This window comes from Crocodylus siamensis, chromosome 5 (genome assembly GCF_052110815.1).
Source record: "Crocodylus siamensis isolate JL-2025a chromosome 5, ASM5211081v1, whole genome shotgun sequence".
Lineage (NCBI taxonomy): Eukaryota > Metazoa > Chordata > Crocodylia > Crocodylidae > Crocodylus > Crocodylus siamensis.
The window spans coordinates 165,570,394-165,588,070 of NC_143399.1; the positions used below are offsets into that span (position 1 = coordinate 165,570,394).

At 48.3% G+C, this 17,677-nt stretch overlaps 1 protein-coding gene across 1 annotated transcript in view; it reads left to right on the top strand.

Moving 5' to 3' along the window:
* Nucleotides 1-17,677, top strand: part of COL28A1 (collagen type XXVIII alpha 1 chain) — a 150,599-nt gene that overhangs the window by 65,093 nt on the left and 67,829 nt on the right. Inside the window, exons 16-19 of the mRNA XM_090046961.1 lie at nucleotides 13,418-13,486; nucleotides 15,706-15,774; nucleotides 16,722-16,790; nucleotides 17,253-17,324. Coding sequence (XP_089903087.1) covers nucleotides 13,418-13,486; nucleotides 15,706-15,774; nucleotides 16,722-16,790; nucleotides 17,253-17,324 — 279 coding nt within the window. The remainder of the gene's footprint in view (nucleotides 1-13,417; nucleotides 13,487-15,705; nucleotides 15,775-16,721; nucleotides 16,791-17,252; nucleotides 17,325-17,677) is intronic.

Below are 17,677 nucleotides of genomic sequence, written 5' to 3' on the forward strand. Positions count from 1 at the left end.
GAAAGGTGCACTGCTGGGACAGGTTCTGGCTTGGCTGGGCTGGCTCTGTGCTGTGCCATGTGAGTCCTGGCAGCATGTGGTTCCTGGCTACAAGTCTGGGACCCTCATGGCACAGCATGGCACAAACTGGCCTGTCCCATCCCCTCCCAGTTGCATGTGGTTCCCCACTGCAGGGCCGGGACTCAAGTGAAGTGGCATGGAAGGAACAGGCCAGGCCGGGCTGGCTCCATGCTGCGTTGTGTGGATCCCAGCATTGTAGCTGGGACTGCATTGTGCCAGGATAGCCCTATGCTGCACCATATGGATCCTGGCTTTGCAGCTGGGAACTGTGCACTGCAGCCAGGACAGGATGGGTAGGTCTGGCTCTCCACCTCTCACCATGCCCTCAACACCCACCCACACCCTCCAACAGCCTCACACGCACTCCCACCCCCAGCCATAGGAAATAGTTGAGTTTTTTAGTATATGATTTGTTTTTTCCCTGTTTCAAGATGCCAACTCTCTCCCCTCCGCCCCCCCCGAGTATTTCCAGGGCAAAAAGAGGGAATTCTGGTGGCAAAGATTAGTGTCACCGAGTCATAGCTGTCTTTCCAGTGTAGCTAAGGGTGTCTTGGTGGCCTGGGATAGCTGTTTCCTTAATAGGGAGGCCTCAGTATATTCCCTTCTCAAGGTTAGGGTGCTCTGGTCCTCACTCAGTTTCACCTTCTATGACTTTGATGGAAAACTTCAGAAGGTGATGTTGAGTCTAGGAACATTCCCAATCCTTGAGGGAAAAAGCAACTGATGTCATTAGTCCCTTATACAGCTGAAACCTTCTGGATAAGCTATGGGGCCTTAGGAGCCTGAATGAGAGTTTCTTCAGCCAGTGCTGTAGAAAAAGGCGGGGGGGGTGAGCAGGGTAACTGCCTCAGGTGCCAAAGCAAAGTGGTGCCAACAGGTGCTGTCCAGCTGGGGAGGGACATGGGACAGAGCTGTGAGCAGCTCATTTGGGGGGGGTGCAGGGAAAGGAGAAAGGGTGGCTCCTGCCACTGCATGCACTTCCAGGCAAGCATGGCGGGGGTGCCATTTGCCCCCCGGATCTGTGCGCAGGGTGAGGGTGGGCTGCCGCTGCGGGCTTTGTCCCAGGTGTGAAACTTAGTGGCTACAACACTGCCTGCAGCCCCTACACTCCCTCCTCAAACCTCTGTTCATATATAGTCTTTATAATCTAAGAGCCTCAGAAGGGATCTGCAGTCATTTAATGTCAATCCAGTGTCTTATTCATGCCCAGCCTCATAGCCAGGCTTTACCCCAGGGATATCTAGCAGGTTTATTTTGAGTGAGTGCAACAAAAGGTGAGCAGCAGATCTGCTACTCACCCATTCGAGGCTCCACGTTCTCTGCCTTCTGCTCCCTGCCATGCCTCAGCTCCAGGGGCTTCTTAAGGGCTCCAGCTGATTCTCTTTCTCAATTGGGGTCTGCATCCGCTACACAGCGGGGGCTCCCCAACCCTGCTGAGGCAATAACTGGGCCTGGAGTAGCTGACCAGCTCTTCAGCGTTAGGACTAGTGCAGCTTTCTGGCCCCACCCCCAAACAGGGAACCTGACTGCACCAGTGATCTTCCCCACCACTGGCACCTGGCCTGATTGGCCCCTCCAGCACAGCCAGTAGTGGAGAATGGCCCCTGTCTGGCTTGCTCAGCTCCTCATGAGAACCACAGTCGAGACAGATTCCAGGCACACTTCAGGTAAGGGAGAGGGTGCAAGGGGGTTTCTTTCCCTTCTCCCCAGCCGCTCTTCCACATATCGCTGCCCTTAAGCCATGAGTACCCTCACCCACATTACTTATCCTGAGATGCCCCCTTGGGGGGAATCATTGTGATGCCTATGGATCCACTTTTGTTGAACTGCTCTCCAGCTCATGCTGTCGGGAGGGAAAATCCGCAACCGTATTTTTTCTTCCTAGTCTATATTCAATCTTGAAGCTATACAGTTGGAGGGCCCAATGCTCATCTCATAATCCTAGCATTATCCATCTTCCTAGTTTGTAGCTATATAAGGGGGGCATGATCCGTGATGAGCATAAATTCATGGCCCATCAGGTAGTACTTAAAAAGCTCTATACTTGCTCACTAAGTACTCACACTCCACTGTGGAGTAAAGGACTTCATGCTTCAGGAGTCTGCAACTAGCATAGGCTATGAACCTGCTGTCTCCATCCACTTTTTGAGCTAAGACACCCTGAGGGCCACTCCTGAAGCATGCATCTCTAGAAAAAAAGACTTACTAAATCTGGCATGAACAGGACAGGCTCCCCACATAGGAAATTCTTAACAGTCTCAGAAGCTCTCTGCGCCTCCTCAGTCAATGAGATCTCTGCCTGTCTGGTGCCCTTTGTTAGGTGTAGGAGGGGTACCTCCATCTCCAAGAAATGGGGAATGAACTTTACATAATAGATGGCTAAGCCCAGAAATGACCTCATTTGCTTTTTAGTTTTTGGCTTAACGTACATTTGTAGTGCTTCAGCCTTGTCCATCACAGGTCTCACTCATCCTTGGCCTACCACAGATCCCAAGTATTTGGTTTTTCACTGGCCTAGATGGCATTTCTGTGTCTTTGTGGTTAGCTCCTCTCTTTGCAAGGCTTCTAGCACTGCCTTCAGGTCCACCAAGTGTTGTTCCCATGTAAGAAAATAATGACATCACTAATATATGCAGCTGAATAGTTTTGGTACAGGCTCAATATCTGGTCCATTAGGCATTGGGAAGTTGCCGTTGCTCCATGCAATCCAACAGGCATGCAATGAAACTCAAACAGGCCTCAAGGTGTTCTGAACACTGTCTTCTCTTGATCCTTTGGGGCTATTGGGATCTGCCAATAGCCTTTTGTCATATCCAACATCGTGATATATCATGCTCATCTAATCTTTTCTACCATCTCCTTGATGTGGGGCATTGGGAGTGTATCAAATGTAGTCACTTCATTAACTTTCCTAAAGTCCATGCAGAGTCTCAGTATCCCATCTGGCTTATGAACTACTACTAGCGGACTCTGCCACTGGCTCCAAGATTCCTTAAGGATGCCTCTAGCTATTGTGCATAATTTCCTGTCACACAGACTCTTGGAGCCCCTGAGAAGGCATCTCAAATGGTCTTGGATCACCATTCCTGGTGGCATGTGTATAGGATGGACCACCCCCAGCACCAGCCCTGATTCCTTCTGGAAGAGGCCCCAAAATTGGGTTAGTTGCCTGTTCTGTTCTTGGGTCAAATGTCCCCCCAACAACAGTATTCTACTCTTCTGCTCTCCGGGACACTCCCTAATGACGGGACCTAGTTGCAGGGAGTCGGGTATCTAGTAAATACCCTTCCTGCCCCTTTACATGAAATACCTGTTTCTCCCAATGGTGCCCTGATTGAAGAATTTGGTAGTCCATTATTTCTCTGTAACCTGGTACAGGCCTTGCCATCGGGCCAACAATTTGCTATTTTGGTCTGGTAATAACAACACCACCTAGTCCCCTGCCACAAATTCCTGGGTCTTTGCCTTCTTATCATAATTCCTTTCTGTCTGGTCTGTGCTTCCCACAGGTTTTCACTGGCTATCTGCTGCACTGTTTGCAATCAGTCCTGCAGTTTTACCAGATGATTAGGTAATGTGGCACTGGCAACCTCTTGTTTATCCCTGCCCACATCCAGCAGTCCCCAGGGTTGATACCCATATATTAATCTGAATGGGGAGAAACCCAGTGATGCTTGTGCTGATTCTCAAACTACAAACAGTAGGGGATCTAAAAGAAGATTCTAATCCTTCAGGTTGCACTGTATGGTGGTCCTCAGCATACTCTTTAGTGTCTTATTAAACGGCTCCACCATCCCATCAGTTTGTGGACGGAAAATCATGGTTTGTAGGTGTCTAATATGGAGCATTTTACAAAAGCCTTGCAGGACAACCAACACAAAATTTGTCCCTTCATTTGTCACTATTTCTTTCAGTATTCCAACTCTGGCCACCCATTTTATTAACTGGGTGGCAACCTTAGGCACCATCACCAGTGGCAGAGGAATTGCTTCTGGGAACCTGGTCATATTGTCTATAATGACCAAAATATACTGATACCTTGAGCTACTCTTTGGGAAAGGACCCATCACATCCATCACAATTCTATTGAATGGCTTTTCAATTATAGACATAGGTATTGAAGGAGCCAGAAGAACCTTTTTAAAAGTTGAGCCTTGATTTGTCCCAGCCCAAGTGCCCACGCATAGGTAGGGAATGGGATATCTGGAATAAATCCCTCTGGGGACTAATAATTGTGTGACTCCTTCCCCTTCCCCTACCCTTTTTTATTATCTGGTACAGGAGATCTCCCCTTACCTCAAAACATGGGTGTTTCATTACCATCTCCGGTTTTCTAACTTTGTCATTCCACCAGACCATGCTGTCCTCATAAGCATGGCAATATCTTTTCTCTTACGTGATCTTCTCAGAACTGCTATCACTCTGACAGATGTTCCAAATCTATTTCTTTGACTTTTTCCCCCCTTTTCACTATCATGACAAATCATTGCCTTGGCCTTTCCTTTTTCTTCCTTCCAACAACGTGGGGTTTTTGGTGCCTCCGAGGTGTGCTGGAAGGCTATTGGCAACTCTGGCCAGTCATGTCCCAGGATCATGGGGCACAGTAATTGGTATACCCAGTCCACTGGTATCTCTCTTGTTTTTCTTAATACAGACATCTTTAATTTCCTGCAGGGATATACCTGACATTCCCTACGCACGCAGACAAGTTTCTTTGGGCCCATGGGTTCCCCTGCTTCTGGGGGAACAAGCAATGCCTTAATCAAGGTCTGTACACATTCCATGTCAATCATAGCTAAGTACTCTTTATTTTCTAACATTACCAGCACTGTAGCCTGTGGCAGTAATGTACTGGTGTCAGCTACAAAGCTACAATCCATAGGTTCTGGCCTCTCTATGTCACTTGATTCTTCCCCAGAGGGGTGCAGTTCGCCCCGTGGTGACCCCCATCCATCTTTAAACTTTGGACACATCCAAGCTCTGTGTCCCATTTCTCCACAGATATAGCATCTTATCTTTTTGCAAACCCTCTGGGAAAGGGTCACATTCTCCCTGGATCATTCCTTGTACTCCCTATCCCCGAGAATCAATTCTTTTGGCTTCTGAAAAAGTGTCAGCCAATTTTAGTGCCTCCTCTGAGTTTTGGGATTGGTGTCTTCACACCCATTGTTGGGTCCCTTCAGCTAGGTCCCCAGTAAATTGTTCTAATACAGTAGTACCTACTCCTTTGGCCAAGGTTGTAATCTCTGGCTTAAGCCACTGTTGGGCTAAGTCTCTCAAAGACCATGGCAGAACCTGGGGCCACTTTTCTTTTTGACTGTCTTGCAATGCACCAAAGTTGTTACCAAGCTGTAGCTGCCTTCCAAGCATAGCTAATGGTGTCTCGGTGGCTTGGGATAGCCGTGTCCTTAATAGGATGGCCTCAGTATATTGCCTCCTCAAGGTTAGGGTGCTCTGGTCCTCACTCGGCCTCACCTGCCATGACTTTGATGGAAAACTACAGGAGGTGATGAGTCTAGGAATAGTCCTGATCCTCAAAGGGAAAAGCAGCTAATACCACTAGTCCCTTATACAGCTGAAACCCTCTGGATCAATTATGGGGCCCCCAGCCCCAGCACTCCCACCTCAAACCTCCTTTTATGCTCTTTATACTCTCAGACCCTCAGAAGGGATCTGCAGTCATTTAACGTCAATCCAGTGTCTTATTTGTGCCCAGCCCCATAGGCATTGCCCCAGGGATACCTAGCAGTCCATTTCGAATGAATACAACAAAAGATGAGCAGCACAGTTGTTCCCCAACCATCTGATGTTCTGTGTCCTCTGGCTTCTGCTCCCTGCCATGCCTCAGCTCAAGGGCTTCTTAAGGGCTCCAGATGATTCTCTTCTCCAGTTGGGGTCCACCCCCACTACACAGCTTAGGCTTGCTGTCCCTGCCAAAGCAATAACTAGGATTGGAGTAGCTGGCCAGCTCTTCAGCATTAGGACTGGTGTGGCTTTCTGGCCCCGCCCGCAAACAGGGAAGCTGACTGCATCAGCAAGCATGGCCACTACTAGTACCTGACTTGACCAGTCCCTCCAGCATGGCCAGAAGTGGAAAATGGCCACTGTCTTGCTTGCTCAGCCCCTGGAGAGAACCACAGTCCAGGTGGATCCTGAGCACGCTTCAGGTAAAGGTGGAGATGTGAGCAGGGCTTTCCTTCCCTTCTCCCCAGCCACTCTGCCACAGTAAGGGGTTAGGAGTGGGACTTCTGGTCCCAAGGTGGTGAACAGGAGACGGGGCACCTGTCAAGGGGTGGGGCTACCCTTGTGGCCCTCACCAAAACTTGTTAAGTGGCCCTCCAGCTGAAATAATTGCCCACCCCTGTTCTAAAATAACCTGGTAGTTTCATAGATTTCATAGATTTCATAGACATCAGGGCTGGAAGGGACCTGGGGAGATCATCGAGTCCTGCCCCCTGCCCAAGGGGCAGGAAGTCAGCTGGGGTCATAGGATCCCAGCAAGCTAAGCATCCAATTTACTTTTGAAGGTGTTCAATGTAGGTGCTTGAACCACCTCTGATGGCAGGTGACCTTGGAGGCTCGGACAGTAAAGAAATTCTTCTTTATGTCCAGCCTGAAACGGTCTTGCAGGAGTTTATGACCGTTCGACCTAGTCATCCCTTGGGGCGCTCTGGTGAACAAACGTTCCCCCAGATCCTGGTGGTCACCCCTGATAAACTTATAGGTGGCCATCAGGTCACCCCTGAGCCTACGCTTTTCCAGGCTAAAGAGTCCCATGGCTCTCAGCCTGTCATCGTAAGATCTGTTTTCCTGACCTCTGATCATGCGTGTGGCTCTCCTCTGGACTGTCTCAAGCTTCTCCACATCCTTTTTGAATTGTGGAGCCCAAAACTGGATGCAGTACTCCAGCTGCGGCCTCACCAAGGCCGAGTACAAGGGAAGAATGACGTCCCGGGATTTGCTCGAGAAGCATCTATGGATGCAAGCCAGCATTTTGGTCGCTTTACTAGCCTCAGCATTGCATTGGAGGCTCATGTTCATCTTGTGGTCAATGATGACCCCCAAGTCTCTTTCTTCTGTAGTGCTATCCAACGTAGCACTGCCGAGCCTATAAGGATTCTGCAGGTTTTTCCTCCCAAGGTGGAGAACCTTGCATTTTTTGGTGTTAAACACCATCAGGTTCTCGTCTGCCCATTTGCTGAGCTTGTCCAGGTCAGCCTGGATCACCCGCCTATCTTCTGGCGTGGATGCTTTGCCCCAAAGTTTGGTGTCATCGGCGAACTTGGCCAGTCCACTCCTGACTCCAATGTCCACATCATTAATGAAGATGTTGAACAGGATGGGTCCCACGACAGAGCCTTGAGGGACCCCACTGGTCACAGGGCACCACGATGAGTGACTGCCATCAATTACAACCCTCTGGGTCTGACCACGGAGCCAATTTCCCAGCCAGCAGATCGTGGTAGAGCCAAGGCCACAACTGGGCAGTTTGGCCAAGAGGTGATCATGGGATACCAGATCAAAAGCTTTTTTGAAGTCAAGATATATGACATCAATCTCTTCTCCCTGGTCCAGGTGATAGGTCACCTGGTCGTAGAAGGAAATGAGATTGGCCAAACAAGACCTACCCACAACAAACCTGTGCTGGCTATCCCTTAGGATGTTAGCCTGGGTCAGTCCATCAAGGATGGCCTCCTTAATAAACTTTTCTAAGATCTTCCCCAGGATAGAAGTCAGGCTAACGGGCCTGTAGTTAGCCGGATCCACTCTCCTCCCTTTCTTGAAGATCGGCACCACATTGGCCTTCTTCCAGTCTTCGGGCACTACACCAGAGTGCCAGGAGTTTTTAAAGATCCATGCCAGGGGCTGGGCTATGACGCTCGCCAGCTCCTTGAGTACCCTGGGGTGCAGATTGTCAGGGCCGGCTGACTTAAAGGTATCCAGCTTCTCAAGGTGTTCCTTCACGAGGTCAGCATTGATGGAGGGTAGGGGATCCCCATCACCCGGATCTCCCTGTCCCATAGCAGGCATGGGCGTCCCATGGAACTGATGAAAGACTGACGCAAAGTACCTATTTAGTAGGTTGGCTTTTTCCTGGGCGTCAGTTGTCAGTTGCCCCATCTGGTTTAGCAGGGGTCCAACGTTGCCCTTGCTTTTCCTCCGGCTCCCCACATATCTGAAAAAGGACTTTTTGTTGTCCTTGATGCTTGAAGCTAGTTGGAGTTCAGTTGCAGCCTTGGCTTTCCTGGTTTGCTCCCTGCAGGACCGGACCAGCGCGGAGTAATCCTCCTTGGAGGTGAATCCCGTCCTCCATCCTTTGTAGGCTTTCCTTTTTAGCCACAGGAGGTCCGCTAGGTCCCTGGAGAGCCAGGAGGGCTGCTGTGCCTTCTTGCTGTCTTTCCTTCATGTTGGAATAGATTTAGCTTGTGCATTGAGGATTGCTTCCTTGAGAAGCAACCACTCTTCTTGAACTCCCGTCTCCCTGGGGTCATGGTCCCTAAGGGCCTGACCAACAAGCCTCCTGAGCTTGTCAAAGTCGGCTTTTCTGAAGTCAAGGACTTCTGTGTTGCTGACTGACTTGCCAGCTTTACGGTGGATGGTGAAGGTGATCAGCTCGTGGTCGCTGTCCCCCAGCTTCCCATTGATCACTAGGTCACCGATTAGGTCGTCCCCCGTAGCCAGTACCAGGACGAACAGCGCTTTGCCTCTCGTTGGCCCATAGACTTCTTGAGTCAGGTAGAGGTCATCCACGCACGAGAGAAAGCTTTGCGACCGCTCGGATTTTGCTGAGTGATCTTCCCACGAGATGCCTGGGTAATTGAAGTCACGCATGACAACCAAGGTCCTGGAGCAAGCGGCCTCAGTCAGTTCCCGGGTGAACTCCTGGTCAAGCTCAGGACTTTGAGTGGGAGGTCTGTAATAGACTCCTACTGTTGTGTCCCCTGTGCCGTATTCCCCACGAATTTTTACCCAGAGGGTCTCTAGCTGTCCATACTGGTCGCCAACATCAGCTTGCAGGGACATGTAGCTTTCCTTCACATAGAGAGCTACACCCCCACCCCTTTTGTCAACATGATCCCTCCTGTACAGGGTATAGCCCTCTATACCCGTGGTCCAGTCATTGGTGGAGTCCCACCAGGTCTCCGTTATCCCTATGATGTCATAATTCTTTGCACTGAGCAGGAGGACAAGCTCCTCCTGCTTGTTGCCCAGGCTCCTGGCATTAGTGTACAGGCAGGCAAGTGTCCCTTTGGGGGCTCTTGCCTTGCCCACAGACTGTGCCAGGGCTGGGGCAGGGGTGGACTCCCTTAAGTGCCTTGGTCTGCTGGCTTTGCAAGGGTTGCTCAGCGGGCCAGCAGTGGCAGTAGTCCCCCCATCCCCCAGCGGGCTTAGTTTAAAGCCCGGTGGAGCAGGTCAGCCAGCCTGGCTGAGAAGAGCCTCCTCCCCAGGGGGGAGAGGTGGAGGCCATCTCTTCCCAGCAGCTCGCTGCCTCTCTCGCCAAAGAGCGGGCTGTGGTCATGGAAGCCAAAGCCTTCCCGATCACACCAGCTCCGCAGTCTTTGGTTCACTGCATGGATCCTCCTCTCCCTCTTCAGCCCATAGCCCGAGACTGGGAGGATCGACGAAAACACCACCTGAGCTCCCAGACCCCTAAGCCCCGCTCCCAAGTCCCTGTGGCGCCTCATGACCTGGCTGGGGGTGCTCCGAGCCGTGTCATTGGTGCCCACATGAATAAGGAGCATGGGATAGTGGTCTGTGGGCCGGAGGAGCTCTGGGATCCTCTCTGCAATGTCTCGGATGCGGGCCCCTGGGAAGCAGCGACTTCCCGGGCTAAGGGGTCGGGGCGGCAGATTGCCCGCTCAATGCCCCGCAGGATGGAGTCTCCCACAACAAACACCTTTCGTTTTGTCTTGGGGAGAGTGGGGGCAGTAGCTGTGGTTGAGCCGGGGTTGCCTGCAGGAGCTGGCAACTGAGCAGGCTCTGCTGGGGCTGCAAGAGGTGCGAACCTGTTGCTAAGCTCCAGCGAGGGAGGGGCCTTGGTGCGGCGGGCCTTAGGGCCCTTGACCACCTTGGTCCATGCCCCTGACTGGGCAGAGCGGGAGGTCCCAGAGTCCTCCTTAGTCCTGGAGGGAGATGATGCTCTACCCTGCGGCTCCTGGGGGAGAAGGGCCTGGCAGTAGGAGTCTATCTCCTGCTCACAGTGCTTGATGGCATGCAGTCTCTGGACTGTGGCCTGGAGCTCCTCCAGTTGGCGCGCCAGATACCCCAGTAGGGAGCAGACCCTGCAAGGGGAGGTGGCCATGCTCCTGGGCCCCAGAGCCTGAAAAAGGGACAGAGAGCTCCCACAGCCAAGAGCCAGGGGCTCCGTCTGCGTGGAGCCCGGAACCATGGGCTCTGTCTGGGTGGCCGTCTCTGAGGTGCCCAATGGGGGGGCCGCAGAGCCCGAGGGGACCCGAGGGGTGCGGCGTGTGCCCATCTGTGTCATGCCTGTGATAGGCTGGCTACGGCTGGGACTGACTACTCTGGGGGGTTCGCAGGCAGGGTCTCGTGCCCTCCCACGCCCTCTCCTGTGCGAACTCCACGCTAACTCAAGTGCCTGTTTATGCAGCCTGTTCGCGTGGTCACGTGGCTCCCTGGGGGGCTGGGTGAAGTAGGGTCCTGGGCGGAGGCTTGACCTGGCCGGGCTCCACACAGCCAGCCTCCTCCCAGGGAGCGAGGAGTTAACCCCTTCCCACCACGAGCTCGCTTACCTGCGGCTGTGCTGGGGGTCAGCAGGGGGCTCTGCGGCTGCTGAGGGCGTGTCTGGGGGGCTTTGGGGGAGCGGGGGCACAGCGGGCTTCACCCGCACGTCTCTCACCACTCCGGAACCTAACTGTCAAGGCACATCTGTCAAAGAGGAATCAGTGGAGTTGAGACGCTTACTTTCACCAAATCCTGACCACTAGAAAAGGTATGAGAATGCAAAGCTTGTGTTGCCAACCCTGTACCACTTCGGGATTCCCAGGAAACTCACTAAGATACTCTACTGTCCCTCTGGAGCAAAGCCAAGGGGCCATATTACAGGAAAAGCCAGGATTTTCCAAAATAAGTGCCTAGGTTAGGTCATCTAGCAGCTCTCATTGAGTGTTTAGCATTTTGTAAAATAAGGCCACTTTTTAGGTATCTAAACATGGAAAGTGCTAGCAAAAGAATTCATAGTTTCATAGTTGGTATGATCGGAAGGGACCTGAGCAGATCATCAAGTCCGACCCCCTGCCATGGCAGGAAAGAGTACTGGGGTCAAACGAGCCCAGCAAGGTATTCATCTAGCCTCCTCTTAAAGACCCCCAAGGTAGAAGCCAGCACCACTTCTCTTGGAAGTTGGTTCCAGATCCTAGCTGCCCTGACTGTGAAGTAGCACCTCCTGATGTCTAGTTTGAATCTACTCTCTGCCAGCTTGTGACCGTTATTCCTGGTCACTCCTGGTAGTGCTCGGGGGAACAGGGACTCCCCCAGTGCCTGCTGGTCCCCTCTGACTAGTTTGTAAATGGCCACTAGATCCTCCCTCAGCTTTCTCTTGTGGAGGCTGAACAGCTTCAGGTCCTGTAGCCTCTCCTTGTAGGGCCTGCCCTGCTGCCCCCTGATCATGTGAGTGGCCTCCTCTGGACCCTCTCCATGTTGTCCACAATCCCTCCTGAAGTGCAGTGCCCAGAACTGGATACACTCCAACTACTCTAACAGTGCCGCATAGAGGGGGAGGATCACCTCCTTGGACCTGCTTGAGATGCATCTGTGGATGCATGACAAGGTATGGTTGGCCTTCCTGACCGCGTCCCCTCACTGTCAGCCCATGTTCATTTTGGCATCAATGATGACTCCAAGATCCTTTTGTGCCTCTGCACTGTCAAGAAGGGAGTTCCCCAACCTGTAGGTATGGTGCTGGTTCTTCCTCCCCACGTGCAGCACCTTGCACTTGTCAGTGTTGAAACCCATCCTGTTCTCATCCGCCCACCCCTGTAACCTGTCTAGCTGTTCTCATCCGTCCACCCCTGTAATTCATTTAGCTGATTTTTTTTTTGCATTTATTTCTTGTGACCCCACCCAGCAATGTAGAGCAGAGTGCATCCTCCATCTACTTTATTTGTCTTAGAGGGGAGGATAGGTGCAAAGTTGCCAAACTCTAGGCATCCAGTCCAGTGGGGTCTTTCTGGATCTCAATTTTCATCTTTGGTGACTTAATTATTATCAAGTTCTATTAGATCTAGCCCCTACTAGACTAATTTACTCAGGGGACTTCGTTTCTGGATCTTAGTTGGACTTGGGGGCAAGCTTGGTGCTCACAAGTCTGGGTCAGTCCTGGGCACAGGGCACCTGCAGAACTTTAAAGTAGAAAAATAAGATACCTATATAGATTAGGTTCTTTTATGGTATTAAGGAGCAGCTGGGCAGGAGTTTTCAGCTGTTTGGGTTGACTTTTGGGTTGGTTTCTGTATACATGCTTTTTATTGTTATGGTTTTAGAAGATTACCATATTAATTCAATAAGCCTCCCACCCAATCAGCATGGGGCTGGGGGGAGCTTTGTACATTAGATTCATATACAAATCAGTGGGTTACAGACAGCTCCTGTGGCTCTGATTCTGACCCTGAACCTGGGTCAGGGCCAGAGTCAGACCCACAGCAGCCTCCTGCCCCACATCCACTTGCCCTCTGCAGCTTCTGCCCCCTACTCCCCCTATACTATCAAGCACAGCTTGGCTCCAATCAGACTGGGTTCCCTTCAAAGCGTGGAGTACAGGGAAACTCTGTCCCCTGCCCAGCCAATCAGTAGTGCTGCCACTGCTACATGGCCTACCAGGAGCTAAGCCATGTGCTCTGATCTATGACCTGACAAGAACACAGACTGAGTGACATCTGACATTAAAGGGGGTGAGGAGAGAAAGGGGCAGAGACTGTGGGGAGCAGGGGAGAAGGGGCAGAGATTATGGGGAGTGGGGAGAGGCAGAGACTATGGGGAGCTGGGGTGGAGGCATGCAGGTGGCAGGGGTGGGGGGTAGGAAGGCTGCAGGGGGAAGAAATGGGGGCAGCTTGATCCCCACAGCTACCTGACTCCCCAGGCAATGCTTTTCCTGCTGCAGCGGGAGGTGGAGGGGTAAATTTAAGACAACCCTCCAATAATTAGATTCTACACCTGGAAAATTTCAACAAATTTATACATTTTCCATATACAGAATCTATTTATTGGGGGGAGTATCTTAAATTCAGGGTCATCTTAGATTCAAGTAAATATGTTAAATTGATCTGCACGTTAGAAAATGGGGAAAACATGTCAGACCTAAATATTATATTCACTATAATTTATAAATCACAAATCACAGGGTGAACAGGGACCAGTGGGACCGGATGGGCCTAGAGGACCCCCTGGGATAGGCTATCCAGGAGTCAAGGTAAACCCTACATTGTGTTTACTTAAAAACAAACTGAATACTTCATTTGGCAAATTATATAAATGTGGATCTGGAAAGGAAATATCAAAAGTTATCTTGTCTGGCTCTCTACTTGGATGCAGAATCAAGAATACATAGATCTTCCTTAACAAATGTTTTCATAGTCTGTTCTTATAAACCCCTAGTGATGGGGATGTCACAAACTCCCTAGGTCACCTGTTTGAGTGTTTTATTATACTTCAAGTTAGAAACTTTTCCTAATACTGTACCTTCCAGGCTACAAATTAAGTCCTTAACCTCTTTTTTCCCCTCCCTAGAAGTAGACAATAGATCATCACCATCTTTTTTATGATTTCAATAACCATATATTTTGCATCCAACCTCAATCTTCTCTTTTCAAGACTAAACAAACTATTTATTTTATCATTTCCTTACAAAAGTCCTGCTTTAAGTAGCTTATTTGTGGGGCTCTCCTTTGCATTCTCCCCAAATAGTCTACCCCTTTCCTAAAGTAAGATGCCTAAACTGGATGCAGTAACTCCAGCTGAAGTCTCACCAGCACCTAATAGAGCAAGATAATTAACTATCTTGTCTTACATACACTGTGCTAATACATTTTAGAAAGTCGGCTGCCTTTTTTTTTTGCAACAGCTGCACATTACTGACTCATTCAATTTGGTCCATACAAATCCCTAGATCCGGGGTCAGCAATGTTTTTGGGCAGAGTGCCAAAAAACACCTGCAACCTCGACTTGTAAAATGTTACGTTAGCGTGCCAGAGGTGGATAGTGAGGGAGCCACAAGTGGCCTGATCTCTGTTGTTAAAGCACAGCCCTGTCTTCTTATTTGCCATCTGCTCTGAGGTGTGTGTGCCAAGCAAAATGCCTTTGTATGCCATGCTTTGGCACCCATGCCAGGGGTTGCCAACCCCTGCCCTAGATTCTTTCTTGCTGCCTTGCTGGTTATTCCCTGTTTTGTATTTGTTTTGTTTTTCCTATTTTAAGTGTGGTGCTTTCAACTTGTGTATTTATTGAATTTTATCTTATTTCAGACCCCATTCCCCAATTCAGTCACACTCATTTTACAGTCTAATCCTGTCCTTCAAAGTGCCAGCAACTTCTCCTGCATTATTGGAAAAGTGGGGCTAAACCTAAGGTGGTACAGGCAGTCTTTGGACTTATGACACAATTGGTTCCTGAAAACTGCATCTTAACTCGAAACATTGTAACTTGGAACCAATTTTCTCCTAAGAAACAATGTTATAAATGAGGGATTGGTTTCTGAACCAAGGCCCGATACCCTATTTTCACCAAAAAATACCCCAGAATTTTGTATTTATAGATGAGTAGTACAGCTACATTAATGTACTTATATTGTAAATAGAAATTATATTGAGTTGGAAGGACTTCTTTGAGGTGACTTGGTTGGACTTTTTGAAGGAGTCTTGGCTGGAGGCTTCTCAGGAGTCTTGACTGAAGGTTTTTCTGGAGTCTTGTCTGCTTTCTTAAACAAAGTGTCCAAGGAAGTTTGGACAGAAATTCTCTAGGGAGATGAGCAATGCAGCAAACTTGTTTGGTGGCGTGGCGGGGATGTGGCGTGGCGTTTCATTGGATCAAGCATTGTAAAATCGAAACTGATGTCATAAAGTTGAAACAGGGTGTCAATTTATAAATGTTGTAAGTGCGAAACATTGTCACTCGAAAATTGTAAGTCGAGGACTGCCTGTATTACTCTTACTGAAGTAAATAGCTTTGCCACCGAGCTCAAGAGAAACCAGATCAAATCCTAGAGATGTAGTGAAATTTGAACCCAAACCTGACCTGATTTTTAATATATAGAAACTAAAAACTCTAAAGTCATTTTTACTTAGAGAAAAAAAACAGACAAAATTTCATGCAAATCCTTTGAAATTAGTGTAAATATAATGATGCATTTCAATTGCCTTGGGATTAAAACAAAAGAAAAATAAATTATTTGGCTCAGCCCACGTAGTATTTTGCTCACAAGAGTTAAGATGACTGCAAAGGGTAAGGATCTGCAATAGGCTGCATTTGCAGAATTCTTGCCTCACATATTTCCTGGGCTTTCACCACTACACAATCATTCCAACACTACTGGGAAGATAATTAATTTCATTTTATTAATTGGAAAATTAACCCATAAAAGATTGACATTTTGGAGGGATACTTTTGATTAACTTGTTGCTTTTTTCTTTTTAGGGTTTACAGGGTCTTAAAGGTATACCTGGATCAAAAGGATCACATGGAGTAGGCATTCAGGGGCCAAAGGTGATTTGCAAGGGAAGGGACAAGGAATATATCTGATCAAAGACAAATATCTCCCTGCTTTGAGAGTACATTTTACTATGGGAACAGTAGAAAGAATATATACCCATTCACTTTAGATCACAAATCACATTTGATCTCTGTGGGAAAACTCTCATAGCACAAGAGTGCTCTACAAAAAGACATAAATGAATATGGCCGTAAAGCAGAATGTATGTCTTTGAGTTTGCTCTCAAATGCTCTTTAGCACATCTCTAATCTGTAAAGCCACATCTGATACTGTACTGCAACATAAACTGCAACATTACCACTAACAGTTAACGTAAATGAAACAGAATTGTCTAAGTTTCTGGATGATATATTTGAAGATTCTGAATAGGAAATCCACTCCATTCTGACCAGGCTCTGAAGAGTTGCTGGGTGAGACCAAAACATTTTCAACCTGATAATTGTTTAATGCCTAAATAAGTAAAGATTTGCCCCATATGACATAGGGTATCCTATTTTTTTTGCTAACTGTGGCTTAGTTTGGTTTCACAAGCATGACTTTTCACTCTGTGTGATGGTGTGGACTGGCTAGCCCTGGGGAGGAAGGGGTTAAAGAGAGATGTTGGGCTGCAGTGACCCTGCCCCAGTATGCTTGTCGTTGAAGACTCCAAGAGAGGTATGGAAAGGGGAAGCTGGCTCACAGTGGGGAGGACTTTCAGTGCTGATTGAGTCTGACTTCCAGTCAGAGATCTGTGGGTTCCCAAGTTAGTGCAGGTGCCTGGGTAGATTGTAGCAGAGGGACCAGGGAGTTGCCCCCTGTGTCCTGTTACACACTGAAAGTAGAAATAATCATTTGAAGAATTTTAGAACTGCATTTTCTAATGCAGAATTTTATGTAGATGTTGCATATAAATGTAACATTCTAATGCAACCCAAACTGATGGTTCTCTGTTTGTTACTAGGGAAAAGAAGGTGAAGCTGGACAAAAGGGGGATCCAGGACCTCCTGGGGCTGGATTACCGGGACCCAAAGTGAGCTAGTTTTTTAATTTTACCTAGAAGGTGCTTGTTTAAATTCTTGCCCAGTTTTTTCATATTTCATGAATACCTTTTAGTAAAAAGAGTTAGTTATGAGTACAGATAAAAAGTAACATTAGTATCATTAACTCCAGAGAATTGTGTTTCAGCTGCTTAATATTCATAGTTTCAACTGTTGATGTTCATCTTTTTAAATAAAACCGTGTTTAAATGATGGCATAATAGTAGCAACTAGAAGAGTAGCTGCTATGCTAATGAAAACTAAGTAGTTTGCCAAGAGTGATGAATTTGTGCAGAATAAATGGAGTTCTCAGAAGTTTCCATTTGACTCGTTCATGTCATTTGCCTATATTGCACAGCATTAACTCAAACTCTACTAAAATGTAACCTGTTTAGTTTCCAAAATGCATTAACTTCATAAGCTGTGGAAAAATTAATATTTATCAAATTTCTAAGGGAGATTCAGGAGAACCAGGACAACCAGGAAATCCAGGAATACGAGGATTAGATGGAAACTCAGGAGAAAAGGTAAACTAATTTATTTGCTGTATATAAAAGCTCCTTACAGATGTTTAAAACCCTCCTAAAAAAACAGCACTTCAAACTCAGTGCACTCCTGAGTTGAGTGCAGCACAGCACATACCCAGAAGAGGCACTGTGTTAGCTGGACCCAGCTCACCCAAAATTTGTATAGATTAGTGGGTTTTTTGGGCACTTTTATCTAATAGCTGATTTAAAAAGCACCAAAAAGCCCCGCTAAAGCACCCAATCTATACAGACACTGTGGAGCTGGGTTGAACTAATTTAGCTTCTTTCAGGAAAGCACATTTTTGCATTGTCTTTTTTTTTTTTTTTTTTAATATCAGCAGCCAAAAGCTTTA